This window comes from Rana temporaria, chromosome 12 (assembly GCF_905171775.1).
Source record: "Rana temporaria chromosome 12, aRanTem1.1, whole genome shotgun sequence".
In the NCBI taxonomy this organism is placed as follows: domain Eukaryota; kingdom Metazoa; phylum Chordata; class Amphibia; order Anura; family Ranidae; genus Rana; species Rana temporaria.
Genome location: NC_053500.1, coordinates 49,683,048 through 49,696,280, shown reverse-complemented (window position 1 = coordinate 49,696,280; position 13,233 = coordinate 49,683,048). Strand labels below are relative to the sequence as shown.

The following is a 13,233-nucleotide window of genomic DNA, read 5'->3' as shown; positions in this document are numbered from 1 at the left end:
GCATGATTTCATAATAAATTCTCTTAGCCACGGCCTCTATCTGGTCTTCCCTGCATTAGCCTGCATTTCATAAGCCTGGCATTTATTAAGAGCTCTGCTCCCCAAAGCTGCCCTGGTTTATGGAGATTTGATCAAGCAATGTAGACAGTTGCTTCATGACCTTTTATCTATGATTAAATTATTATTTCTGCACAGATAAAAACACAGTAATAAAAATGGCCTCAGGTATTAGAATACTTGTTCCCAATCTCAGTCTTCAAGTACTCTCAACAGATAATGTTTTTAGGATCTCCTTCATGGCTTGGTATTTTATCTAAAAGTAATTCCCAAAACATGGCCTGTTGGGGGTACTTAGGGAATGAGGCTGGGAAACACTGACTAAGGCCTCGTACACACGACTGAGTTTCTCGGCATTTTTTTGCAGAGGAAACCGGTCGTGTGTACATTTTCGTTGAGGAAACTGTCGAGAAACTTCACGAGCCAAAAAGAGAGCATGTTCTCTATTTCCTCGACGGGAATGGAGAAACTTGCCTTGTCGAGTTTCTCGACAGCCTAACAAGGAACTCGACGAGGAAAACGATGTGTTTCGCCCGTCGAGTTCCTCGGTCGTGTGTACGAGGCTTAAGACTGGCCATACATTATACAATTTTCTTGTTCAGTGTCCTTTAGATTTCCCATCAACTATGTAGTGCAAGGGCCTGTCAGATTGCATTCAAATTTAAATTGTTTAGGTTTAAACTTATATTATATGGTTTTGGTAAATCTAAAGGAAAATAGCACAAGCGAATTGTATACTGTATAGCCAGCCTTAGCATATAACAGAAAGCAGAGAAATTGTTTCTGCATATGGTTGTTATGTACTACAACATAGACCACTGAAGAAGACAATCATCTTTGAGCAATCTTAGAAAGCAAGTAAGTTGGATGCCATTGACTACTGCACCTGGAAAAGAAATGGCAAGGTTGTATTTTCCTCAAGGAGTTGACTTCTTATTCCAATCCTCATCAATAAATATGCAGTATAGGGGATGTTGGTGCAGTCTTCAAGTACCCTCAACAGATCATGTTTTATGGATCTCCTTCATGGCTTGGCATTTTATCTAAAAGAAATCCCCGAAATATGGCCTGTTGGGGGTACTTGAGGAATGAGGCTGGGAAACACTGACATAGAATATAACAGAAAGGAGAGCAATTGTTTCTGCATATGGTTGTTATGTACTACAACAGAAGACAATAATCTTTGAGCAATCTTAGAAAGCAAGCATCTGGTTGGATGCCATTGGCTATTGCCAGTGCTGGGACAAGGTCATCTAGAGTCCAGGGCAAACTTGCCAAACTGCAATCCCCCCCCTACCCCCCCAAGATGTATGACCATTATGTGTCAGCAAAAATCCCCCCTAAAAAACATTGAGCACTAATCCACATGCTTACCCCCTAAGCATAAACTGGCCCTCCTCCCAATACAAATTTGCCCCCCCCCCTCTGAAATCCCCCTTTCACCACAAATCTTTACCCCTCCTCATCCCCCAGTTCAAATGCCCTCTCCAACCTAAAATTTTCCCTCCTAGTACACATCCCCCCACTTCAAATCCCTCCTCCCAGCACAATTCCCGCTTCATTCCTCCCTCCTAGAACAAATCTTCCTCCCCATCCCCCTTCTCAACACAAATCCCCCTTCTCAACACTTTTAGCACCCCCAAAATTTCTCCAAATAACACTTACCCCTACTCTCCCTTCCAACACAAATACCCTCCCCCCCATCTCCTTGTGGTGCCCCACCCCCACCTCACATGATACCACAGTGCCCAGGGAAGCTTCCCCTCCTGCCCACCCCTTGTCCTGGCCCTGGCTACTGCACCTAGAAAATAAATGACAAGGTTGTATTTTCAAAATAAGTTGACTTCTTAGGCCCCATACACACGACCGAGTTTCTCGGCAGAATTTAGCCAGAAACTTGGTCGGAGCTGGATTCTGCCGAGAAACTCGGTCGTGTGTACACTTTTCAGCGAGGAAGCCGACGAGGAACCTCGTCGGGCCGAAAAGAGAACATGTTCTCTATTTCCTCGTTGTTCAATGAGGAAAGTCGGCCCGCCGAGATCCTCGGCGGCTTCCACACTGAACTCGACGAGGAACTCGATGTGTTTGGCATGTCGAGTTCCTCGGACGTGTGTACGGGGCCTCATTCCAATCCTCACCAATAAATATACAGTATAAGTGATGTTGGTGCAGTCTTAAAGTACCCCCTTTAGGTACCCTTAACAGGTCATGTTTTAAGGATCTCCTTCATGGCTTGGTATTATAGCTAAAGGAAATTCCCAAAAAATGGCCTGATGTTGGTACTTGAGGAATGAGGCTGGGAAACACTGACATGGAATATGAAAGAAAGGAGAGCAATTTTCTATGCATATGGTTGTTATGCACTACAACATAGACCATTGAAGAGGACAACCATCTTTAAGCAATCTTATAAAGCAAGCATCTAGTTGGATGCCATTAGCTACTGCACCTGGAATATAAATTGCATGGTTGTATTTTCCTAAGGGAGTTGACTTCTTATTCCAATCCTCACCAATAAATATGCAGTATAAGTGATGTTGGTTCAGTCTTTAAGTACCCTCAACAGATCATGTTTAAAGGATCTCCTTCATAGCTTGGTATTTTATATAAAAGAAATTCCCAAAACATGGCCTGTTGTGCAGGGGTCAAGTCCTGGGGAAAACTCCCACCTAAGATCCACTCCCCCACCAAAAAATAAATAAATCATACGCTCATATGCATATATATTTCACAGAAAATACTGGTTCTGGCCTGGGTGGTCTCGGTACTAGCTTGACTGGTCTCGGTGCTGGCCTGGCTGGTCTCAGGTTGCTGGCTGGCTGGCTGGCCTTGGGGTACTCTGTACTGGCCTGGCTGGTCTCAGTGCTGGCCTGGCTGGTCTCAGGGTGCTAGCTGGCTGGCTGGCCTCAGGGTGCTGGCTGGCTGGTCAATCTATATATATAAATATATATTATAGCAGGGTACAAAAAGTGTCAGTGTGTCAGTGTCAGGGCAGCGTGCGTGTGACGGTGTGAGGAGAGGAGACGCGAGCTCACCCTAGCGTTGCTGTGTCACTCCGCCTCCGCGTAATGTCACGCGCAAACGGCCACAAACTGAAGGACAGGTGGCAGGCGAGGTCGGAGCCTGGAGGAGGAGCTCCGAGTCTGCTCGGCTAAGTTCGCCTGCCCCTGACAGTGTGACTCCGCCTCCGCGTGATGTCACATGCAACCGGCCGCGAACTGAAGGACAGGTGGCAGGCGAGGTCGGAGCCTGGAGAAGGAGCTCCGAGTCTGCTCGGCTCAGTTCGCCTGCCCCTGACAGTGACTCGAGGCGAGTCCTTCACTATGCGGCGATGCTGGGCATCGGTGCTTAGTGAAGGAATCGGCTCGGGCGGCTCGGCTGCTCTAGTCCTGCAAGGGGAACGGCGTTCCTGCTGTGGAAAAAGTGCAGGGACGCCATTCCGACGCGTTTCTGCAGGACTCGAACCCTGCTGTTGTGGGATACTTTGAGGAATGAGGCTGGGAAACACTGACAGAATATAACAGAAAGGAGAGCAATTGTTTCTGCATATGGTTGTTATGTACCACTACAGAAGACAATCGTCTTTGAGCAATCTTACAAAGCAAGCATCTGGTTGGATGCCATTGGCTACTGCATCTTGAAAATAAATAGCATTGCAATTACAAGGTTGCATTTTTCATAAAGGAGTTGACTTATTCCAATGCTCACCAATAAACATGCAGTATAAGGGATGTTGGGGCATGGAACACATTACTGAGGCACATCATGGGTTACTAATACTAGAAAGCAATAAGTGAATGAAGAATCCAGTACCTGTGGTGGGGGGACTGGATTTCTGCTTGGAGTTTTGCCTGGACTCTTTCATCCATGGGAAGATCTGTTTGTTGGCAGGACTGCAGGAGGCCTGTGTTTTCACTGAGGAGGACTTGTTGGCTCCAGACTGGGCACTGCTGCTATTGTTATTGGGAGGAACAGTGGGGTTCTCTTGGGGGGAAAGAGAAGAGGGCTGGTGGTGCTCAGAAGACAGACTTGAACGCATACAGCTCCCATTTAGGTTTTTCGGTTTGGCCAGTGGCCCATTGTGTCCCAGGGATTGCAGGGAGCAAGAAGACCTCTGGAAGTCATTGTCGAGGTGGGGTGAAGCTGCAAAAGCCTGCTGTGGCCCTTCATAACCCAAACCACCTCCCTGGTATGAGTAGCCTCCAAATAGACTGGGGTTGTCATAGTAGGATGCTTTCTGCATCTCCCGGATCCCCAAAATGTATTGTCACCTAGTCGGAGGGTGTCCCCACCCTTACAGAATAACATTGGCACCCCACAGTCACCTGGCACGGATATCCCTTGTATTGTCTGAAGGCAACCTAAGAGATCAAAGACACAACATAACAAGAGACTGTTAGAATTGTCACTTCAAAAAGAACTCTGCATATAAATAAGGAATGTAAAGCAAAGTGTATGTAGACAACTTATTCTGCATTTCACAAATCGGTGCTAATTTTATTAATAAACATTGCATGCTTTGTTTACTATGTTTACTAAAATAATTGGCCACTGTAAAAAATAAAATAAAAATAAAATAAAACAAATAAAGTGTATATTTAAAGGCACTATCATTACACACCTCTGGATAAAAGAGTAGACATGATTTGTGATCCCATATGCGTAGACTGAAGATACATTCTTGTATGTGAAGTATAAACAATAAAGGTCCCCCTCTCTTTATCTTTCTTTTTTTTTTTTTTTCGTTTGCCGAATAAAACTCCTAAACCAGAAAAACTGGCAGTGCAGCCTGAGCCCGGAGCGTCCAGCCGGAGCACAAGAATGCCGGATAATAGCTGCTGTCCTGAGACCACAGCTATGATGTATGAGGGTCAACCGAGCGACCGGGACACCTCAACACACAACACAATTCCTTTTATCCTGCATCACTAGAAACACACAACTGCCTTTTCTTTGTCTCCTCCAACATTCGAGCTCGATTTCTTTCCTCATTTCGTTTACTCCATAAATGTATGTCTAATATTCACAAGAAAAATCTACTGAGGGTATATAAGGTATATACTCTACACTAAACAAGACAACGATCTGCATAGGCATTAGAATTATTATTGGATTGCATTAGTATGCATGCCTGAGTATAAATATATATATATGTGTGTGTGTGTTTTATATTTGAATATATTTATATTTGATATATATATATATCTTCTAGCTATCTAACTATATATCTTACTACACAGCTCATACACACAAAATGTGAGTATATATATATATATATATATATATATATATATATATATATATATATATATATATATATATAATTGGATGGCATTAGTATGTTTGTGCTGGTATATATGTGTATTAGTATGTGTGTGTTTTTATATGTAACATTCTATGTCTACCTATATATATATGTATATATCACTTGCTGCACTGCTCATACATACAAGTGCTTTTATTTGTGTGCCCCTAAATATGTATATTTGAAAGTTTGTGTGCACAAAAAGTATATATATATATATATATATATATATATATATATATATATATATATGTATATATATATATATATGTATATATATATATATATATATATATATATATATATATATATATATATATATATATATATATATATATATATATATATATATATATATTAAAGAAATATAGAGTGTGTGCAGAAACGTATGTATATGTACAATATAAAGAAATCTATATAGTGTGTGCAAAAAAAGTGTACATACAAAAAATATATAAACAAATATATATATATATATATATATATATATATATATATATATATATATATATATATGTGTGTGTACATGTGTGGTGTGTGTGTGTACAAAAAAGTATGTGTATATACCAAAATGATATGTGTATGTATGTGTGTGTGCAAAATAGTATGTATATATACAAAAAACTTAAAAAATCATATATATTATGTGTGTGTGTGTGTGTGCAAAAAAGTATGCACAGTGTATATATATTAAAACATATATTTATATGTGTGCATGTGTGTGAGCAAAAACGTGTGTGTATATACAAAAAATATATAAACATATGTGTGTGCAAAAAGTATGTATACATTATAAAGCTATATACTGTAATTAATATGTATGTGTGCAAGAAAAGCATATGTAAGTACAAAAAATATATAAACAAATGTGTGTGTGTATGCAAAAAAAGTATGTATATAAACAAAAACGATATAAACAAATAAATATATATATATGTGTGTAAAAAAAAGTATGTGTATAAACAAAAACTATATTAACAAATATATATATATATATGTGTGTGTATGTGTGTAAAAAAAAGTATGTGTATAAACAAAAACTATACAAACAAATATATATATGTGTGTGTGTGTGTGTGTGTAAAAAGTATGTACATATACAATATAAAGAAACATATATAGTGTGTGTATATAAAGCATGCATATCTAACATCAAAACATGTCCCCTTTATTAAATAAACACAACCGGTGTCTTTGAATGACCAGAAGCCAACTGGAGAGTATTATGGGAAGCCTGTTGTGGGTATCCTATGAGGCCTTGTTTTTGTCCCCCCATATTTTGGCCACCTGAGTTGTGTCCCCTGCCTGGCAGATAATAAAATGTTTGGAGTTCTCTAATAATGGCAGATAGGGGAGAAGTCTGGTCTGAGCAGCTTTGTAGCTCGTCTCTCCACACGTCACAAATGTCGCTCATTTATCTTTGTCGGACTCCTAATTATTTACTCCAAGGAATTGTTTAAAAAAAAAATCTCTACCTGAATAATAAATATTAAATGATATGGTGTTCCAATTAGTTGACACTGCCCCTCATCGTTCTTATTTTAGATCTGAATTTTGAATTTTATTTTCCACTGGAAGAATTTTAATTTTTGTTAATAAAAAATAAAATAATAAGTGAACTCCTGTCCCTTTCTAAATCGAACTGAGAAGTGACGTTATATATCTGTAGTATAAAAAATAAAGGATTTTATTTATTTTGATGTTTCGATTACTATTTATGTAATAGAAAGAGCAATAAATCCTGATCTTAGGGAATGCTTATTTACAGAAAAAAGGAAACAGATCTATGAAAGACTACAACGTAAAGAATAGTATAAATAAAATAAAAGCTAGGTGTGGGGTGACAACACCAAAGACAATAGCTGACAATCTGTGCGCACCTTGACTTGCCTGTGACACACACACATACAAAAAAAGAAAAATTGCGACAATTTTTGCTACTTGTATTTGTTCGATGATTCAAGCTAAACAGATTGCAGTAAATAGATGTTTAATGAGCAGCTAAGAAATATGGAAAGTGTGTGTGTGAGCGGAGGGGAGCTTAAGGCAGCTGTGAACTCTTCTTGAACCGAGATTGCAGTCATATGGTCATAAATCACTGGGACACAGACTCCGCCATTCACTGATAGACTATTTGGGTCCAAGCTTACCTTAGCAGACTCTGACGAGCAAACCTCTAGCAGACATCCCATCTATCCCACTCCGAGCTCAGATCAATGGGCAGCCGGGTGAGGAGCAGCATCGGGGAGTCGTGGGGCTGGAACCCAGGAGAGAAGAAAGGCTGTGCAAGGCAGAGCTGGAGAGGAAGATCCGTGCTAATCGCAGGGCTTTCAATGGACAAGCTCGAAGCTTTCAAGGCTGCCCTATACACCGCCCTACTGCTAACAATGGCCTCAGCTCCTCCGCTGGATCCAGCCGCAACAAATCCCCCAAAACTCCGCCATTGTCTTCTTCTCCAGCGATCACATCATCATTATTATCATCTCCCCATTAAAAAAAAAAAATCACCATTTGCTTTTTACACCCCAAGCTGTTATGGCTCCAGAGCCAGCGTCACCACTGAGGGATTATGCTAATGACAGACGTGGACACAGGGCCTAGGAAGGTAGCAGAGACTTCTGCTGCTCAATTAGGTGCCAGTCTATGCTAATAGACCGTTTGATCTCACCTACATACAGCCTGCTGCTTCTTCCTCTTCTTCTTTTTGTAATCTAGTTGTTCTCAGTTTAACCCCTGCGCTGCCAGCACCTTCCCTTACCCTGCCGGGCAAGATCACCTGGGGGTGCAAGGGTTAATGGGACAGTGCCCGTCACCCTCCTCTACTTTGGATTATGGAAATGATTGCTCAGTTATAACTAGGGTGTCATGTGTCACTCAACACAAGGGGTTAGCTCTCCAGGACTGCAGAGATGAATGGAAGAGGCACTGGTGGTGTGTGGGAGGAATGGCAGGGGTAGGATTGGGGGGCAGCAAACAAAATATATATATATAAGGGCACAAGGGAAAGCTACATATTTCTGGCTGCTGCAGGATTTCAGTTGGAAAGAGTTTTCAAAAGTTTGGTTGGCCCTGTTCAAATTCTAAACTCAATATTACTAAAGCTCACCACCCACATTACAATCTGATTGTACAATCTCCTTTAGATCTGTCAACAAGTGTGGAGTGCAAGGGCCTGCTTGATTGCATCATTCAGGTAATCCCAAATATTACACAGTTTTGGTAGTTTATTGTACTTTTTTGTTATGTACAATCAACTACCAAAACTGTGTAATATTTGGGATATTGATTTATGATATAATTCAATGCCACGTGGGATTTAATATACTGTATAAATGAGTGGCACGTGGGATTTATTATATAATTCAATGCCACGTGGGATTTAATATACTGTATAAATGAGTGGTACATGGAATTTATTATATAATTCAATGCCACGTGGGATTTAATATACTGTATGAATCAGTGGCACGTGGGATTTATGCTATAATTCGGTGCCACATAGTATATAATATATAATTTAATACCACATGGGATTAATTATATAATTCAATGCCATGTGGGATTTATTATATAAATCAATGCCACGTGGGATTTTTTTTATATGATTCAATGCCACGTGGGATATAATATATAATTCAGTGCCACGTGATATATAATATATAATTCAATGCCACATGGGAAACATTATACTGTATAATTCAACACCACATAGGATTTATGGTATAATTCAGTGCCACATGGGATATAATATATAATTTAGTGCCACGTGGGATTTATTATATAATTTAGTGCCACATGGGATATAATACATAATTCAGTGTCACGTGGGATTTATTATATAATTCAATGCCACATGGGAAACATTATACTGTATAATTCAACACCACATAGGATTTATGGTATAATTCAGTGCCACATGGGATATAATATATAATTTAGTGCCACGTGGGATTTATTATATAATTTAGTGCCACATGGGATATAATACATAATTCAGTGTCACGTGGGATTTATTATATAATTCAATGCCACATGGGAAACATTATACTGTATAATTCAATGCCACATGGGATTTAATATACTGTATAAATCAGTGGCACGTGGGATTTATTCTATAATTCTGTGCCACATGGGATATAATATATAATTCAGTGCCACATGGGAAACATTGTACTGTATAATTCAGCACCACATGAGATTTATGGTATAATTCAGTGCCACATGGTATATAATATATAATTTAGTGCCACATGATATTTATTATATAATTCAATGCCACATGGGAAACATTATACTGTATAATTCAATACCACGTGGGATTTATGGTATAATTCAGTGCCACATGGGATATAATATATCATTTAGTGCCACATGAGATATAATATAAAATTTAATACCACATGGGATTAATTATATAATTCAATGCCACGTGGGATTTTTTTATATAATTCAATGCCACGTGGGATTTATTATATAATTCAATGCCACGTGGGATATAACATATAATTCAGTGCCACGTGATATATAATATATAATTCAGTGCCACATGGGAAACATTATACTGTATAATTCAGCACCACGTAGGATTTATGGTATAATTCAGTACCACATGGGATATAATATATAATTTAGTGCCACATGGGATTTATTATATAATTCAGTGCCACATGGGATATAATGCATAATTCAGTGCCACGTGGGATTAATTATATAATTCAATGCCACGTGGGATTTTTTTATATAATTCAATGCCACGTGGGATTTATTATATAATCCAATGCCACGTGGGATATAACATATAATTCAGTGCCACGTGATATATAATATATAATTCAGTGCCACATGGGAAACATTATACTGTATAATTCAGCACCACGTAGGATTTATGGTATAATTCAGTACCACATGGGATATCATATATCATTTAGTGCCACGTGGGATTTATTATATAATTCAGTGCCACATGGGATATAATGCATAATTCAGTGCCACGTGGGATTTATTATATAATTCAATGCCACGTGGGTTATAATATATAATTCAATGCCACATGGGATTCATAATATAATTCAGTGCCACATGGGATATAATATATAATTTAGTGCCACGTGGTATTTTTTTATATAATTCAGTGTCACAGGGATATAATATACCATCCAATGCCACATGGGATTTGATATATAATTCAGTGCCCACTTGGGATATAATATTTAATTCAATGCCACATGGGATATAATATATTGTATAATTCAGAACAACGTTAGATTCATGAAATATTCAGCGCCACATAGGATACAATATATAATTTAGTGCCACATGGGATTTATTATATAATTTTGTGCCACATGGGATATAATACATAATTCAATGCCACATTGGATATTATATATAATTCAGTGCCACATGGGTTATAATATATAATTTAATGCCACGTGGGATTTTTTATATTATTCAATGTCAGGTGGAATAACAGTATTATATAATTCATTACCTCTTGGTAAATATTATATAATTCAATGCCACGTGGGATATTATATATAATTCAATGCCACATGGGGTAAAATATACTGTATAATTTAGCGCCACTTGGGATTTATGTTATAATTAAGTGCCACATGGAATAAACAATATAATTCAATACTATGTAGGGTATCATATATAATTCAATGCCACATGGGATATGATATCAAATTCAATGCCACGTGGGATTTATTATATAATTCAATACCAGATGGGATTATAGGTGTGCACAGCCTTTTACATTAGGGTGTGCCCCTCAAAGATCCAACACATATGTGTGTGTGACATTTTTACTGGCCTCTTCCCCGCTCTTCATCCTGAAATAATGGGGAGAGCCAGGGAGTACACAGGGGAACCCAGGAAGCAGAAAGAAGGGGAACAGGGAGAGGAGGCGGGGGGTGTCATTTAGTGGAACCCATCTGTATTCGCCTCCTGTGGCAGCTGAATGTAGGCAAGAGGGAGAGGATGAGAAGCCAACTTTCAGCTGCTGCAGGAGGAAAATACAGATCGGTTCCATTAAATTCCACCCCCCGCCACCTCTCCTGTCCAGGTTCTGGGGGTCGGCAAGGAAGGATCATGGTTTACCTATCAACTGCCTTCGATCAACGTGTAGATCACTAGATTGGCGGGTTGCCAACTCAGGATTAAGGTGTGCCCAGGCACACCTGGCACACCCCTTGCGCACGCCTATGGATGGGATATAGTATTATATATTTAAATACCTCTTGGGATATAATGGATAATTTAATGACACATGGTATATAATATATAATGTAATGTAACATGGCAAATACAGTATTTTATAATCCATACCTACAAGTGATATAATGTATATAGTTTAATGCCACGTCGGACATATTATGTAATTCAATGCCCATAATATTTATTTGAATGTCATGTGGGATATCATATATAATGCAATGCCACATGGCGTTTAATATACAGTAGTACCTTGGATTATGAGCATAATTCATTCCAGAATAATGCTTGTAATCCAAAGCACTCGCATATCAAAGCGTGTTTCCCCATAGAAGTCAATGCAAACTCAGATAATTTGTTCCACAATGATTGCTATTGTATGCAGTACCACATGTGGCCAGAGGTGGGGGCGCCGGAGACACTGGGAGACCGCTCAGAGCCACTCGGATGCACTTGGAGACATTCGGAGAGGCTCGGAGACACTCAATTTTTTTTATAATTTAGTTCCCACAAATAGAGCTTTCTTTTGGTGGTATTTGATCACCTCTGCGATTTTTATTTTTGCACAACAACTAAAAAAATACCGAAAATTTTGAAAAAAATTAAGTTTTTTTTCTGTTATTTTTTTGTAAATAAGTACGTTTTCTTTTTTAATTACGGGCACCGATGAGGTATCACTGATGGGCACTGATGAGGTGGCACTGATGGACACTGATAGGTGGTACTGATGGACACTGATAGGCGGCGCTGGTATGCGGCACTGATGGGCCCTCATAGGCGGCACTGATGGGCACTCGTAGGCGGCACTGATGGGCACATATGGGTGGCACTAATGGGTACATATGGGTTGCACTGATGGGTACATATGGGTGGCACTGATGGGTACATATGGGTGGCACTGATGGGTGGCACAGATAGGTGGGCACTGGGCATGGATGGGCACTGGGAAGTGGCACTGATGGAAACTGAGGGGTGGCACTGATGGACACTGATGGGTGGCATTGATGGACACTGAGGGGTGGCACTTGTTTATTTACAATTTTTCCAATCAGTGCTCATGTTGCCAGTCAGTGCCCATTTGTGGGCACTGATTGGCATCTATTGTGCATATTTTTTACATGTGGATGGCCATGGGGGATGTACCTGGCCATCCACATGTTTCCTCCAATCCCTGGTGGTCCTGGCGGCTTTCCTGTGGTCTAGTGTGGGCAACCGAGGGGGGCTGCGCTGATAAACAATCAGCGTGAACCCCCCTGTCAGGAGAGCCGCCGATCGGCTCTCCTCTACTCGCATCTATCAGAGGCTGACACCCCGCACCACCGATCGCCGCGCTGCGCGCCCCCACGGGCGCGCGCGGGCATGAAATGCTGCAGGACGTCAATAGACGTCCAGTCAGGATTTCACAACCACTTCCCAGACGTCAATTGTCCATTGACCGGGCGGGAAGTGGTTAAATCTACTTTAAGCTGGCCATAAACATAAAGATTGTCAGCAGGTACCCCATGTATGCTAAAGAGCAATGATGTACAAATCTCCTGCTGCCAGCTATTGTAATCTAACAGTCAGCACCAGTGGCTGCCAGAATACCCAAACAGTTTCTGCAACCGATTGGCTGCAGTCACTGCTTGGCTGACATTTATTTCTGCCCTGCT

General features: G+C 40.0%; 1 protein-coding gene across 4 annotated transcripts in view; it reads right to left on the bottom strand.

Moving 5' to 3' along the window:
• Nucleotides 1-13,233, bottom strand: part of HOXB3 (homeobox B3) — a 45,845-nt gene that overhangs the window by 2,020 nt on the left and 30,592 nt on the right. For 3 of the 4 annotated variants that reach the window (XM_040331493.1, XM_040331494.1, XM_040331495.1), the window contains exon 3: nt 3,871-4,418. In XM_040331493.1, coding sequence (XP_040187427.1) covers nt 3,871-4,300 — 430 coding nt within the window. In that variant the 5' untranslated portion in view covers nt 4,301-4,418. Of the gene's footprint in view, nt 1-3,870; nt 4,419-7,512; nt 7,838-13,233 lie in introns of those variants that run through there. The other variant, XM_040331496.1, reaches the window with a different exon arrangement.